The following is a 15,683-nucleotide window of genomic DNA, read 5'->3' on the forward strand; positions in this document are numbered from 1 at the left end:
ACTTCTTGCACCCACACCGCCAAACAAAAACACCTACATGCCCCCCCAAACCTGTCTGCGCTGCCTTGTTTTGCCTTTCTGTTGTGAGTCATTGGAGCACACACACACACACACACACACACACACATACAGGTGACTAATTTCCAACAATTCTTTTGAATGTGAAAACATATTTTACACACTATGCACCCTGGGGGGCTTCTCTGCCTCCGTTCCACCCCCCACTCCCACAAGTTGCCTCCAGGAACTGAAGCTTTCCCCTCCCTGCCCAGGGTGCTCCCCCCCAACACACACACACACACACACAGACACACACACACACACCAGTCTGGCCAGGCAGGGAAGTAGGACAGGAGGCCGGCCGTTGAGACCGTTGAGACACCGATGTCCTACTTTCTGTTAGCAGCCTACTTTTCACCAGCAGCGCAGACAACAGTTACCTGAGCCACACCCCCACACATTGGACCACGCCCCCACCACCACCACCCCCACACACATACTAAGCCACGCCCACACACACACGCACATTGGACCACGGCCACACACCGAGCCCCACGCGCCCATATATCCTGTCTGCACAGGTGCATTTCAGGGTCCTGGGTAGACGTGTCGGTCTGAGGTGCCACGTTGGTGTCATTGAGTAGACGGAGCATCCCCCCCCCCCCCCCCCCGGACCCCCCCACAAACACCTCCATCAGAGTCGCTCATTCATCACCGCAGTCGCCTCGCCAGACACCGATGAGCGCGATCAATAAGTCGGGGCAGCGTAAAAAACACGTGTGACAACCAATAATCTCCCGACGGAGATAAACAATCTGACAGAGACATCTTCCCTCTCTACCCCCCCCCCCCCTCCCTCCCTCCCTTTCTCTCAACCCCCCCTCTGATAAATATACCACATCTCTAACTGGTGCTTTGAGGCCTTTAAGAGATAAAGTAGCTCTTAAAGTATAAATTCTTCTTTAAGCAGATGTTGTCCCCTGATGGGGCAGATTAGCGATGGATGCTAATGGGCGAACGTAGCGGCGCGCTAATGGTGACGCGACACTGTGTGCTGCTCAACCTCTCAGCAGCAGCCCCCCCCCACAGGGTCCCCATGACAACGAGCAACATCAAAGACCTGTACCTCATATTGATATTTTACTATTTATTTATTTGCTTTATACAGAAACAAAGGTTGAATAACCTTTAAAAAAATGATGGCTTCAAAATGTTTCCCCCACACAACCACAAACACACACTACAAACACACAAACACACAAACACACAACCACAAACAAACACACTACAGACACACAAACACAAACACACACTACAAACACACACCACAAACACACACTACAAACACACAAACACAAACACACACTACAAACACACAACCACAAACAAACACACTACAGACACACAAACACAAACAAACACACACCACAAACAAACACACAAACACACACCACAAACAAACACACAACCACAGACAAACACACAACCACAAACACACACTACAAACACACAAACACAAACACACAACCACAAACCAACACACTACAGACACACAAACACAAACAAACACACACCACAAACAAACACACAAACACACACCACAAACAAACACACAACCACAGACAAACACACAACCACAAACACACACTACAAACACACAAACACAAACACACAACCACAAACAAACACACTACAGACACATAACCACAAACACACACTACAAACACACAAACACACAACCACAAACAAACACACTACAGACACACAAACACAAACACACACTACAAACACACACCACAAACAAACACACAAACACACAACACAAACACACTACAAACACACAAACACACTACAGACACACAAACACACAACCACAAACACACACCATAAACAAACACACTACAAACACAAACACACACTGTTGGATCTGTGTGAGGAGTAGATCTGACCTTGAAACATCTACCAGCCACATAACACGCTTCTCTTCCTCTTCCTTTAATGTGAGATCTGTTCTGGGACCAGCCAGCCGGTGACCCCCCCCCCCCCCCACACACACACACACACCTTTCCTGTCTTCTCTCGGCTCTCCACACAGAATCATTGCGTCTCATCTCTGAGCATGGACCCAGCGGGGGGGGGGGGGGGTCCGACATGGATCAAAGAGAAGCACATAGATGTAAAAGTGTTTGTAACGCTGGTGGGTTCTGCTCAACGGGTGTAGATCACTCCCTTCACAACAAACCAACCCCCCCCCCCCCCCCCCGGCTGGAGGAGACGTCATCACAGGTGTGTACTGAGAACAGGTACGATGACGTCACGATGACGTCACGCAGGTGCGCGGCGCTTCGGGGACGACGTGCCATGTTGTTCATATTTGTGTTTGCACCTGGTTGTGCTTTGTCGATAGCAGCTAGTTGCTAACTACAGAAACACACACACACACACACAAGAGGGGCTGTAAAGGCGTGGGGAGGGTGTGAGAATCATCAGGGGAGGGGCTGAGTGAATCTTCCAGCATGGTAAGTTTTTCTGATTTTAACGGTTTTAAAAAGTAAAATAAAACGAAAAATCAATATGACGGTGAAAGCCACAAATAAATAAAGCATGGGGGAGGGCGAGGGGGGGGGGGGCACATATACTGTGGAAGGTTAATGTTTGGAAGGAACTCTGTGGTCCGATCCCGAGTCATAAAGTGGATTTGTGTTGTAAAGATATAGATTCTCTGATGCATTGGTTGTGAAGCCGATGACAGGCGTGACCTTTCCTCTGTGTGCGTGTGTGTGTGTGTGTGTGTGTGTGTGTGTGTGTGTGTGTGTGTGTGTGTGTGTGTGTGTGTGTGTGTGTGTGTGTGTGTGTGTGTGTGTGTGTGTGTGCGATATCCTCCCTGTACGTACCAGGGTGTTATTTCTCTCCCTCCCCTCTCATCACTTACGAATCTCTCGACGCTCCCTGAGAAGAAAGTGGGTTTAATTGATACTCCTTTACCGGCATTGACTCCTGTGGTTAAAGGTGTTTTTCTCTCTGTAAGAAGCTCCAATCACTAACTCAACATTCAGAACATTCAGATCGGCTTCAAGATGCCACCTCAGCATCAAGCAGGTCAGAAGAAGCAATGCGGGTAATGAAAAGCAGAAGGAAGCGTCTCGACTTGGTCTTGGGGGACATTTCCCTGTGAGTCCATCGATGCGGTTCTGATGGGTGTGTTCGGCAGAGCCCCCACCTTTCTGTTTATGTGAGTCCATCCAAAGCTGGAGGTCCAGCGCATTCATGACTTTGCCCCTGAGTGGGTTCTTTGACTGGTTGTGTGCACTCAATGAGACCTTTTTGTGAGCCCTTAAATAAACTTCACTCTGAACTCAGAGCTCCAACAAGCTGCTGTGATAGCGATTGGTTTCTCTTCTTTGATCGACATCTCACCCGCGTTTTATGCAGACTCCTTTTCAATTAAGGCTGATGGAGAAGGACTCTCCAAATTAGTCCTGGTCCTCGGACCGAATAACTATCGTTGGACCTTCTGAACTCTTGTAATAAGGACACTTGTAAAGCAATCAGTTCTCTGACGCCTAATGTCTAATTAGAACAGAGGACTCCTTAATGAAATATTAGCCTCCCCATCTTCGGACATCAAGAATACATCTGAAGGGATGAACCGATTGTTTTAAAGTCATTCAGCGATCCATTGACGTCCATTGACGACACATGTCTTATAATAGCTCCAGAGTATATATATATTTATATATATATATCACCGATCAGCGCGTACTAGCCCAAACACACACGAACCTTCTTCGTATTGGCATCGAAGACATCGTAATCTCCTCCGTCTTAGACGTCTGCTGCCTGTTCATCTTCTACACACTTTCTCTCTTTCCTTCTTTCTTTCCCGCGGTGACATTTGTGGGGGGGGTCGATTACGGATGGTTGTCCCCGGTATCATCAGATCTGCTTCCATCGGAGTGACTGGCCATGAAATGTCAGGTGAGTGCAGATGGATGGACGGCGGAGGGTTAAAGGCTCGGAGAAACCATCTTTCACTCGGCTGAACCTAAAGGAGCTCCAGCGGCCCGTGACAGGTCGCCCAATGAAAATGACGGGCCGCATCCACTCACGAGTGTTACGAGGCATCGTTATTTGTGGCTGTGGACTTAGGTTGTGAATATCACCAGAGAAATATGCAGGAATTACTTTTCTCTGTCTATTTCCTCAATAAATGTCGCGGCATTTGACATTTTCGTCATGTCAGACTCCTGAATGTCCGATTTCGGATTGTTAAAATGTATAACCATTTGGCAAAATGATCTATTTCTATAAATCAAGGTCAGCATATTGTCCTGGTGTAACATAATTGTAGATCACGTCGTGTGATTTTGTGATATACCACCGTCTGACACTGAAACACATCTTCAGGTATTTAGTTTAATGGTCACTTAAAGCTGATTGAAAACAATGGGTTTTATTACGCTTAAACTATAAATTACTGACCATCTATATAGTATCGACCATTTTTAACCAAATACTTGAAGCCTATAAAGATACTCTAGTCTATGTTTGATTGCGCGGTCACTTCACGTTAGAATACAAAGGAACAAAAGGAACTTTATGGATTGTTTTTAGGAGCCGTTCACTGACCTGTTTTGTATCAGACAACTAAAGGCTAACATCTCTTCAGCTGCTATTAAACACAGACCTTAAACCAAACCAAAAATGAACTCAAGAAACTTCATTATTAGAGAGGAGGGAACAGGAGGTTGTAGAACTCTATTAATAGAAACTCCAGTCGCTGTCCGTGGTGCTGAAGCTTGTTAGCACCCGGAAACAACTAAACCATCATGTTTAAAATAAACAAATACATCCCTAAATAATGATTAGTTCTCATTTGTCCTTGTGAAGTTTGTCTTGAAGAACGAGCTCTTGTAAATAAAATAAAATAAATAAATAAAATTATAAGTTATATGAGAAGCATCCTGTGACATAATCTGTATTTCACATCTCGCTGGACGTGCAGACGTGTGGGGCGAAGGTTTAAAAATATCATGCACCATTTTTATCATAGCTGAACTCAAACATTTACGCTTTAGTTGCATACAATTCACCTTCTTGACCCGACATCACATGACACGTGTCCCTCAGGCCTTCTGTGAGGAACCCGTTCATCACACACACCTCCACGAGAGCACTTAGTCCCCTCTATGACCTCCCTGTCCATCCATCCCTGCCTCATGAATATAAACCCACAGAGACCTTCAATAACTTGTGACAACCCTGACCTGCCCACTGACCTGTGTGTGTGTGTGAATGGACCTGCTGCATCCATCCGTGTCTGAGGTATATATATACAGTATATATATATATACCGATATACATATATATACAACATACATATATAACAGAGAGAGAGATCCGGTTATATTACAGTTCTCTACATTTCGAATATTCCTTCTCTGAAACCTTATAACAAGGAGCGCACTTAATTTGTTCCACTTCATCACAACATGAAAGAGGCTCGAGCTGTTTGCAATCCTTCACTTTTGTATGTGAAATCAATTAACCTGAAGTTCAAACAATATGCTCTGGAGTGCATTTAGAATTTAATGCAATGCAAATTTCATGCATAACAAGAAAGAACAAGAGCTCTGGTATCAGAATTATTAACAGATATCCGGTGCATCGTAAATGTTTGTCGACACGTGTGAATATTCCTCCTGTGGTCTGCTACCTTTATCCGTCTTCTCTGTTTCTCAGACATCCACCTTCAGTGAAGTCACACACACACACACACACACAGCAGGTGTCACATGCAGCGCCTCTTCTCCACTAATGCGTGCGGGTCGGTCTTATCTGGGTGGAGCGGTGAGGCGATGATGTTAAAAATCTGTAAGAACTTTACTCAAAACCACAAAACTCATGATGTTTTGGTCTGTTTCACTTTAAATGGACCATAATTTGCTAAAAGAACAATGTTTAGCTGAGATGTGTAAAAATAAAAAAGGTTAATTTAGATTTATTGTATTTATGTTTGGATGTATTCATTTAGATTCATTGGAACTTTTCGGAGGCTTTTCCTTTCAGGTTTATTTGAGGTCAGTTCCAATAAATGTTATTTAGAGAAGAACAAACGACCTGAACTGTTCACTCGTGAATGATGAATGAGGACTATTAGAAATAAAGGTTGCTTTTCCAGCTTAAGTTGTGGTCTTTGAGCTTTTGAATTTCTCCTCTTTCTTTTCTGTCCACCGCTAATTCCTGAACACTTGCTTGATACTTGGGAATAACACAGGGGGTTAATGCAATTATTGTAATAGTGTTTTCCGTCTCAGAGGTCGAGGAGAGATGCTTTTGACTTGCAAATTTTTCAGATTGAATTGTGCTAAATGAGGTTTGGGCATTCAGAAGAGTCTCCTCTCCTGTGAAAGGTTAATAGTCTCTCTCTCTCTCTCTCTCTCTCTCTCTCACTCTTGTTCTTTATTTGTGATTACGTGTTTGTTTGTGTGCCTGTAATTGCGTGTGAGAACAATGTCACAGAGTGCAAGATGAGACGCTCAGTGTCTCCTTCCCCCTGTCCCCCCCACAGGTACGGAGACATGGTCCCTAAGACGATCGCAGGGAAGATCTTCGGCTCCATCTGCTCTCTGAGCGGCGTGCTGGTCATCGCGCTGCCCGTCCCCGTCATCGTGTCCAACTTCAGCCGCATCTACCACCAGAACCAGAGGGCGGACAAGCGGCGTGCGCAGAAGATGCAGGTGCGAATAAACGTCTTCTTCATTCATCTTCAGCTGTACCTCCAGCTGTCGTTGTGATATTGTATCGTGATTAAACCGTATCGTGGTGATATTGTATTGTGGTGAAAGCGTATCATTGAGATATCGTATCGTGGTTTTATGGTGATATCGTATCGTGGTGAAATCGTATCGGTGAGATATCGCATTGCTGAGATATCGTATCGTGATGAAATCGTATTGGTGAGATATCGCATTGCTGAGATATCGTATCGTGGTGAAAGCGTATTGTTGAGATATTGCATTGCTGAGATATCGTATCGTGGTGAAAGCGTATCGTGGTGAAATCGTATCGGTGAGATATTGCATTGCTGAGATATCGTATCGTGGTGAAAGCGTATCGTGGTGAAATCGTATCGGTGAGATATTGCATTGCTGAGATATCGTATTGTGGTAAAAGCGTATCGTTGAGATATCGCATCGTGGTGTTATTGTATCGTGGCGACGTAGCTCCCGTCTTCACATGGTTTTCTCCAGATGTGATTCAAATTTACAGATAAAACACCAACAGGATTAGTTAAAGCATCCAACAGGAAAAAGAGCAGCGTGGGGGAGGCAGGTCGGTCGTGGCGGCCGGTGGGTTCGACCGCTCTGGTTCTCCTGAGATGGAAGACTCTGTGTTTGTTTGAGCTGACATGAACACACATATTCCCATCGCCAACGCCTCTCTTCCTCTCACACCTGCTCCCTGAGAGGCCTTTTTTTCACCCCCTTTTTGCTTGTTTCTCCTCCAGTGACTTCCCCTCCCCCTCTGTGATTACCTCCATCCATCTCAGCACACGTGCTCTCCGGCTGCAGTTTAAATCAACCTCGATTCCAGCAGTTTGACCGCAGCTTGACCGCTGCCCGGTCTCAACTAACCAAAGACCCAAAGACGGGAGGGGAAATGATCAAGATTGAAAAAAAGTCGGGATGTTTATCGTTGATGCGGGAAGAGATAGAGGCAACGGGTGGGGGGGGGAGCCGGGGGCGACGTGTGTCCTCATGCTGCATTATTTTTCCTGAAATAGGCATCACCCAGATGAGGTGATGGCCGGGAGGAGGACGTCTGTCCCCCTCCTGATCCTCCTGGCCTCCCTGAGTGATCCTCCTCTGAGCATGCGGCATGCGGCACAGCATTAACAGAACTAAAGTTTGCAAATGTGATGTTTGAATCGGAGCGCTGAGGAATGTTTGTGGACATCATCGGGTTGGTTGCTAAGCGTTGCTCAGCTTGCTTAAGATCAGCCCATCGGAGGACGGCTGGAGTTACATGTTGTGCTTTAGTGGTGGACGTTATTGGATGTCATGTCTCTAACTTTTACCGCCTGTCTGTCTCTCTGTCTGTCTGTCATCCCACCATAAGTCCAAATGGAAATATCCAGAGATTCACCGATTGATGATCTGCTGATTGACTGCAGTTTGGTTTCAGAGGAGCGTTACGTGACAAACAGACTTCTGTATGAATAAAGAAGACATTGAGTTTATGATTTGGCAATTACTGTAAAAATGAAAGTGTAGCCAAACAAACTAATCTTTTCTGATATGATCAGCAGAACTTTACATCTGAGAAGCTGATCAACGAGCTAAACTATTAACTGTGACATTTTAGCTGTTGATTTATTTTTCCATCGATCAACGAAACAATTACCAAACCTTTTGTTTTTTTACTCTTTTACTCAATTTCCAAAGCGCTGCCTCTGAGGGGCCTCAGCGTTTATGTGTCACAGGAAAATGGGACGGACGCTGATCAGGAAGCAGCTTAGCGTTAATATCGTGGTTTGAGTCCCACTATTTAGTTCATTTCAAATAAAGGCTGTTTGGAACATTTTCAGAGATGATGTTGTCAGCTGATCCCCGGGGGATATTTAGTTATATTTATGCGAGCGACATTAATGTTATTTATGTATATTTGTATTAATGTGCCAGTATCGGAGCGCCTCGGGCTCTGTGTTCACATCGCGCCTCTTTCTGACAGAAAGCCGCCTCGGGTGCTCGGTGCCGCTTCATCCCAACGCTACAACAAAAAAAACGCTTTTAATGCTCCAAAGACAAACAACCAATGACCGCTGACCACACGCGTGAACTAGCCCCCCCTCTTTCATCTAGCGTCTATCTGTTGGATCAGAGGAGCTGCTCTAACGCGATGAACGCACAACGCAACCACTTTGTGTCGTGGCGTCGGGTCAGAAGAACAAAGTTTACCGCGTGTGGCGTCCCACCCGTTGGGATATTCATTCAACTTGAGGTCGTCTCTCCTCGTTGAGAGCCAGTGAACGAGGCGCCATCTGGACAACAAGCCCGAAAGCGTTAAAGTAACAGTGAGCAACCAGGGTTGACTTTCAAAATAAATGAGACTAAATATATATTCATGCATTTCTTCTTTCTTCGACCTGACGCTCCAGTGCTCCGCTTCCCATCCCCCTTTCTCCGTCTCTAGTTTTCATCCCCACGCAGGCTTTTCCTTCCCCTCCCACACTCACATCCATCTTCATTGGGGCCTAATTGTGAGCCGTTCTGGGCTCCCACTACAATTAGCCGTCCATCTGGGCGCCGGTAGATAGACAGCCTCGGATCGGAGGCGGAGGAGGAGGCCTCAGGATGCTGTGTGGGGAGGACACGCATCCGCTGCTCGGCCTCCACAAAGTCCTCGCCGCTTCCACGCACAATCCCATCAAGACATGTGACACAAAATCACACAAAACGTGGGCGCAGAGAGCAGCGGAGGATTGTGAACTTTATATATGATGGTGGGGGACGGAACATAAGAGGATAAGATAATTTATTCCAAGAAAATAAAAAATGTTCCAAAATTCTTATTCTGGTCACCACACCGTCAAGGCTTTATTATTTCTTCTATTCTATCATATTTTTTTCATATGTTTTTATTTTAATTGGCATATATGAACTCGTTTTATGTCCTTAACTCCTTTAATAATCAAACTTATTATGGCTAAGGAATACATTATCTGATCTAAGTAGACTTTAGCTCAGTTAGCCAAACGGGCTAGCTAACCGCTAACGTTAGCTCTCCTCTTTCCAATAAGAACAAATGTGTCGTTCACAGAGCAGCATTGTGGTTGATGTCTGAGCATCGCCCTCTCTGTGCGTTCTGTCTGCAGCGCTTTGCCTCTTAAAGAACTTCACGTTGCCTCTTTGTTCCTCTGATGACGTTCAATGCTTTACAAAGTGGCTCCTCAGCGACTGACGCCGCTTTGTCTTCCCGAGTTTTCCATCAGCAGGACTTGTATTCCTCGCGTTGTGAGGTCTTTTCCCTCAGGCCGCGTGTTTGAGAAAGAACCATCGGGTGAAATGGAATCGGAGCCGGTCGACTGGTGTGGAGCTCAACAGGTGGAGCTCAACAGGTGGAGCTCAACAGGTGGCAAGGAATCGTTTAACGGGCCTCAGTGCAGCTTATGGGGTCTGATGGAAATCACACAGCTGAAAAAATAACACACCATTTTTTTAATCGATGAATTCATTAATGTTTCTTCCAGGAATCGACCGTTTTTTCTTTTATCTGCAAACAACAGATCTTTTGAAAGTACTTGAATGCACCGCACAAACCGTTAAGAATTGTTCTTTTATTAAATGCAACATGAATCCTGCTTCAGAATCCATGCAGAGCATCTCTCTCATTGTTTGGTTCCCATCATGGCTCCTCTCTATCGTTATTCTACCTTTCTCCAGTTAGAGACGTTTTCCTTCTGAACTCAGTGAAAAGTGAAATGAGGTTCTGCTGCTCTTCTGGACTGAATGAAAACAACACGCAACAAACACGTCATTCAGACCCAGAAACAAGGGCAAAGGATGCTGGGACGTACGCAGACCATCTGCTCTTCAAAAAAAAAACATTCAGTTTATTCTGCATGCAAAGAAGCAGAGTTACTCGGTGCAGGAGCTCCTCAGCTGTTAGCCCACCTGTCAGCAGGAGCTCGATTAAACAGGCAGTAAAAGTTGTTCTGAAACCACATGAGTCACCGCAACCAAACGCCTGATCCTCCTGGAGGAGATAATAACAAGCGCCCCCCCCCCTCCCCTCCCTCTATTCAATCTCAATCATGTCACCATTGTCTTCGGCCCTCCCTCAGAAGGTTGGAGTCAAAAGGTGAAGCCGACTTGTGGCTCAAAGTGCTCGGCTGCTGTAGACGATCGATTGAGTCGTCTGCACTCTGGAAGGAGGGTTTGGAAAGGTGTTGACAGGGACTTCTTTGAGGGGGGGGGGGGAGGGTCAAGAGTTATGTTAGGAACGATGTCCTTTTAGGAAGAAAAGACACCCACAATAATAGCAGCATGAACATCAGCATCACAGCAGCCGGCGGAGCTTTGAGGGGTGATGGAGGCTGAAGGTGTTTGTTCTCTTCACTCCGAGGTAAAGCTGTTACTGAATCACCTCTGGGTGCTGTCCCTCCTAGTGTGTGTCTGTGTGTGTGTGTGCGTCTGTGTGTGTGTGTTATTGTAACACATTGTAACTGACTGCAGAAACGTCAGCATGTATAAAAGCAACTCTTTGCTTTTTTCGAGCGGCAGCTGCAACACAACATTTAACTCTCCACAGTTATCTGCGTGTGTGTGTGTGTGTGTGTGTGTGTGTGTGTGTGCCCCTCGTCAGATGGCCTCCTCTCTGGGTTCCCGGGCAGGCCCGAGGCAGAACCTAATCTGGTCTCACAGCTCAATTGCTCCACTTTTCTCTCGGCCAAATCCTCGTCGTCTTTTTCAACTTTTATTTCTGGAAAAGAAGAACTTCTAACAGACCTTCCGGCAACGCTCAGCGGAGCACGCCACGGGAGCAACGCGGATGTGCCGCGTTTTCTGATCATTTCGGGATTTATGCCAATTTAGATGCCTCAGCTGGCGGCGTGCGCTGAAACGAAGCGCTTGTGCTGGCTCGCATCCTCCAGAATCTCTAAAGTGTGACGATCCGTGGCTGAGAGAAGGGAACAGGATGTGTTAGGAGGGTTTGATCATGAAGTATTCAGCATCGCTGTGCTGATTGGTTAGAAGCTGTTGCAGTATTACTGCTGCTGTTTTTCCAAATGTATTTGGTTTAAGAACATGATATATCATTATTAGGAAACATCATAACTGAAACAAAATAGTTTCATCACCAAGTTTCCAAGTTTTATGTGTTTGTCACGTGTCCACATGCGCGGCTGTTTACCTCGGCCCCCTTTTGGATTACCAAGTCTCAGCGCGAGCTACCTGCGGGGTTAGCGAGCATCAGCGGCGTGCTTTAAATGAAGTGGAGAGGGGATGAGCCGGGATTAGCATACTTTAGCATACATTAGCATACGCTCACTGAGCCAGGTAGCTGGTGTGCTCCATTCAGCGCGTGTGTATACATTACAATTCAGCTACGCACACCTGCACACTAGCAGAAACACACACCTGGGGGGAGGGGGGGGGGCTACTAAACAAGCTCTGTGCTCATCATTTACACCGTTCACATGATCCTCCTTCCAGTTTGCCCCAGTGAATCCACCCTGCTGTTTTAACACGCACAACAAGACGCAACAGAGAAACACTGAAATGGCCCCCCCTCGGAGAAGTGAGTGACTCAGACTACTGAGGGTTCTGAGGGCAGCTCTTCTGCTCATTGAGACATTGTGCAGAAACAAAGGTTTTACACAGGGTGGTTTTTTTTAGGGGGGCTCAATCCTTCCACTGTGTGGGAACCTCTGATGGCTAGCGGCCCCGTTTGGACCGATGCGAGACGTTATGAGCCCCGACGCTTCAGTGGAACGTCCCTCATCGTTATTAATAAACACGCTACATTCACACTTGAGGCTTCATTTATAGCCAAACGCACGGCTCCACTCACCGAGTTCAGTCAGCTGGGTTCGCTGAGGTCAGAGAAGCGGGGGGAGGAGCCAGCAGGCCGGCGATGGCGGTCACAGGTGTTTTTAGGTGTAAGAGGACCCTCGGCCATGACTCGGTGTGAAATCAGCCGCAGACCAACACAGAGCTGCACACTCCCTCAATGATGCACACGATGCATCACATGACAAAACATTCAATGAACTGTTTCAAATGAATTCAGAACCCGCCTCTGGTTCTGAGTTCTGAGAAGAGCGTGTTATCGTGTAGTCGGCGTTAATCATCACAGCGAGCGCTTTAGAAGCACTTGTTGGATCAGATGCAGGCAGATGAAGCGTGAGGAGGAGCTCTCTGCTGGGGAGGGACTCACTAACCCGGCTGCTCTGCCTTTGTTCTGCTCGCAGAAAGCCCGCTTGGCCCGGATACGAATATCCAAGCAGGGAACCTCCAACGCCTTCCTGCACAGCAAGCGCAACGGCCTGTTCAACGAGGCGCCGGAGTTCACGGTAAGACCCCCGTCGCCCCCCCCCCCCAAGGACAGAAGGCATGTTCATGACTGTCCCTCAGCGTCTCCTGGATTCACCAGTTCTTAGAATGTTGTGACCTCGTTGGATCTGATGTGAGGAACACACCCCGCCAAAACAAAACAACCCCCCCCCCCCCCCCCCCGGGTTGCATTCATATTGATTTCCTAAAGAGACAATGTGTTTTTAGTGGTTTAGTTTCCATCGTCTTCACAGGAAGCACGAGGTCAGCAAGGAAGTACTGACTCAATTAAAGCTTTATTAAATCACACAACGATGTTAACTGTTGAGATTTGTTTGGATTTGGTGACATCAGAACGCTGCAGGGTCAGGGCAGACTTTTTGTTGCTTTTGGTAAACGGAAGCAACTGCAGGTTCTGTCGAGGGAAGTCTGATGCAACACATTGAAAGAGGACAAAAAGAGGAGCTGCCTGCGAGCTCTTCTCCTGAGCTCCGCTTAGACGCTGGACTTCAAATACTGTCCCATTAAATGTGGAGACATAAAGCACAGAGACGAAGACGGCACAGCAGGGTTCATGAATATTTCCACCCTAACACCACGAACACAACGCTGACAGGACGAGGAATGAAATGTTCTTCTCAGCCAGCAGTCTGTGACATTAATAGAACGAACAGAAAGGGAAGGGGAATCAAGTCCAGCCCCCCCCCGCTCAGATCAACGCATGGGCTCGGCTCTCCGTTAATCACGATAGCAGGAATGACCCCTGACTGTAGGGTGCTGAACTTTGACCCCCAGTGAAACTCTACCTGTCTCTTTTGTCTCCCTCTCCAACCCAAGCAACTTCCATACAAGATGAACCTTTCGGACCAGGTAGGGGGAGGAGCTGGAATCAGGTCACTGCCGTCCTTAGAAATAACACCAGAATAACACCAGTGTGTGTGCGTGTGTGTGTGTGTGTGTCTTCCAGAGCTCCACTGAGGAGGACCAGCGGTTAAACAAGTCCACCTCTCTCCTAGAGAGCCAGCACCACCACCTGCTGCACTGTCTGGAGAAGACCACAGTGAGTGCAGCTCTCGGTGCATTTATATTTCATGTTCCATCTCCACAGCCTCTCCTCTCCATCCAGGTTTCATGTGTTTCATCCTGTCGATCACTAGTCACACGGAGGAGCTTAGAATTGAAGAATCAGCTGAGTCCTATGAGGCTCAAGGCCATAAATATAAATGTTGTAAATGTCACATCCTGCTTCATGTCTCCTCTTCCAGAACCACGAGTTCGTGGACCAGCAGTACTACCAGCAGAGCTACCTGGAGGCGGGGCTGCAGAACTACCCCTCGAGAAGCCCCTCCCTCTCCAGCCGGGACGGCGTGACGGGCACGTGCTGTACCCGCCGCAGCAAGAAGCAGCACGCCCCTCTGCAGAACGCCAGCGGCCCGGCGCACATGCAGCCCCTGACGCACGTGCACGCCCACCCGCGGGGCCTCCAGGAGCTCAGCACCATCCACATCCAGCCGCTCAGTACCAGGTGAGACCAAAGGGTCCCTCATCTCTGTGTGTGTTTAACTCAACCAGTGTAATGACGCTGTCGGTTGTGTACACGCAGGGAGACGTCCCAGCGAGTATTAAGGTCAAGTCTATAATGCATCATAAGCCCTGTCATAACACCATCAAATTTACAGCTCTTTAAAAATCTTAGAAATGATTATTATAAATCCTGAAAAATTAGAACAATAATTACAAAGGACTGCTCTAACTTATCAGAACACTGTTCCTAAAGATAAAGTCTTATGAACGTGAATAATACGCGATGCAGGACCTGTGTATGTGGCATCTGGATGTGAATAAAACACAAAGGTATTCTTTCTATTTGGAATACTGTAATGTAATTTCCAATGTGAATGTGTGGCAATGCATCAGGATAAAAGCAAAGGATGGACAATAGATAAGTAGAGGAGGAGACAAACATCTAATCAAATTATCCTTTTTTATAAGGGTAAAAATAAATAAATAGAATTGAGGGCTGTTCCAGATGTCATTGTTTGGATTTAAAGCTTCTGTTGAGGTTTTGATTTAAGCCCTAAAGTCCTAAGCCGATACAAAAGTAGGACTTTTACTGTCATTGTTGTTACACAACATGTAATCGGGTCTCCTTTTGTGCTTTTTCGACCTCGGCTTGTGAAAGTATAATTGCCAACACGTATGGTATGGAATGCAGTTTTATTCCAAATTAAATAAATTAATAAATACATAAAACAAATAAAATATGCATTTGAAATACATCGTGAAATAAATAAATGAGGCAATAAATACATCAATATTACATAAATGTAATCATTTCATGGTACTTTCATTTCATAAGTACACATTTATTTATTTCATGGTACTTTTATTTCATAATGCCACTTGCATTTGCAAATCAGGGGGCGTGGCTATCTCTCACATTCAGAACAGACAACAATAATATAATATAAGAACGTGAAATGAAATAAAGTGGCATTATGAAATAAAGTGGCATTATGAAATAAAAGTGCCATGAAATGATTACATTTATTTAATATTTATGTATTTATTGCCTCATTTATTTATTTCACGATGTATTTCAAATGCATATTTCATTTATTTAAT

The 15,683-nt window shown here is 46.1% G+C and overlaps 1 protein-coding gene across 1 annotated transcript in view; it reads left to right on the plus strand.

The window, feature by feature from the left end:
• Window positions 1–15,683, plus strand: part of kcnd3 (potassium voltage-gated channel, Shal-related subfamily, member 3) — a 60,939-nt gene that overhangs the window by 41,051 nt on the left and 4,205 nt on the right. The window contains exons 3-7 of the mRNA XM_037479654.2: window positions 6,572–6,740; window positions 12,977–13,078; window positions 13,896–13,928; window positions 14,026–14,118; window positions 14,324–14,583. Of these exons, the coding sequence (XP_037335551.2) occupies window positions 6,572–6,740; window positions 12,977–13,078; window positions 13,896–13,928; window positions 14,026–14,118; window positions 14,324–14,583 (657 nt within the window). The remainder of the gene's footprint in view (window positions 1–6,571; window positions 6,741–12,976; window positions 13,079–13,895; window positions 13,929–14,025; window positions 14,119–14,323; window positions 14,584–15,683) is intronic.

The sequence above is a fragment of the Pungitius pungitius genome, chromosome 1 (genome assembly GCF_949316345.1).
Source record: "Pungitius pungitius chromosome 1, fPunPun2.1, whole genome shotgun sequence".
In the NCBI taxonomy this organism is placed as follows: domain Eukaryota; kingdom Metazoa; phylum Chordata; class Actinopteri; order Perciformes; family Gasterosteidae; genus Pungitius; species Pungitius pungitius.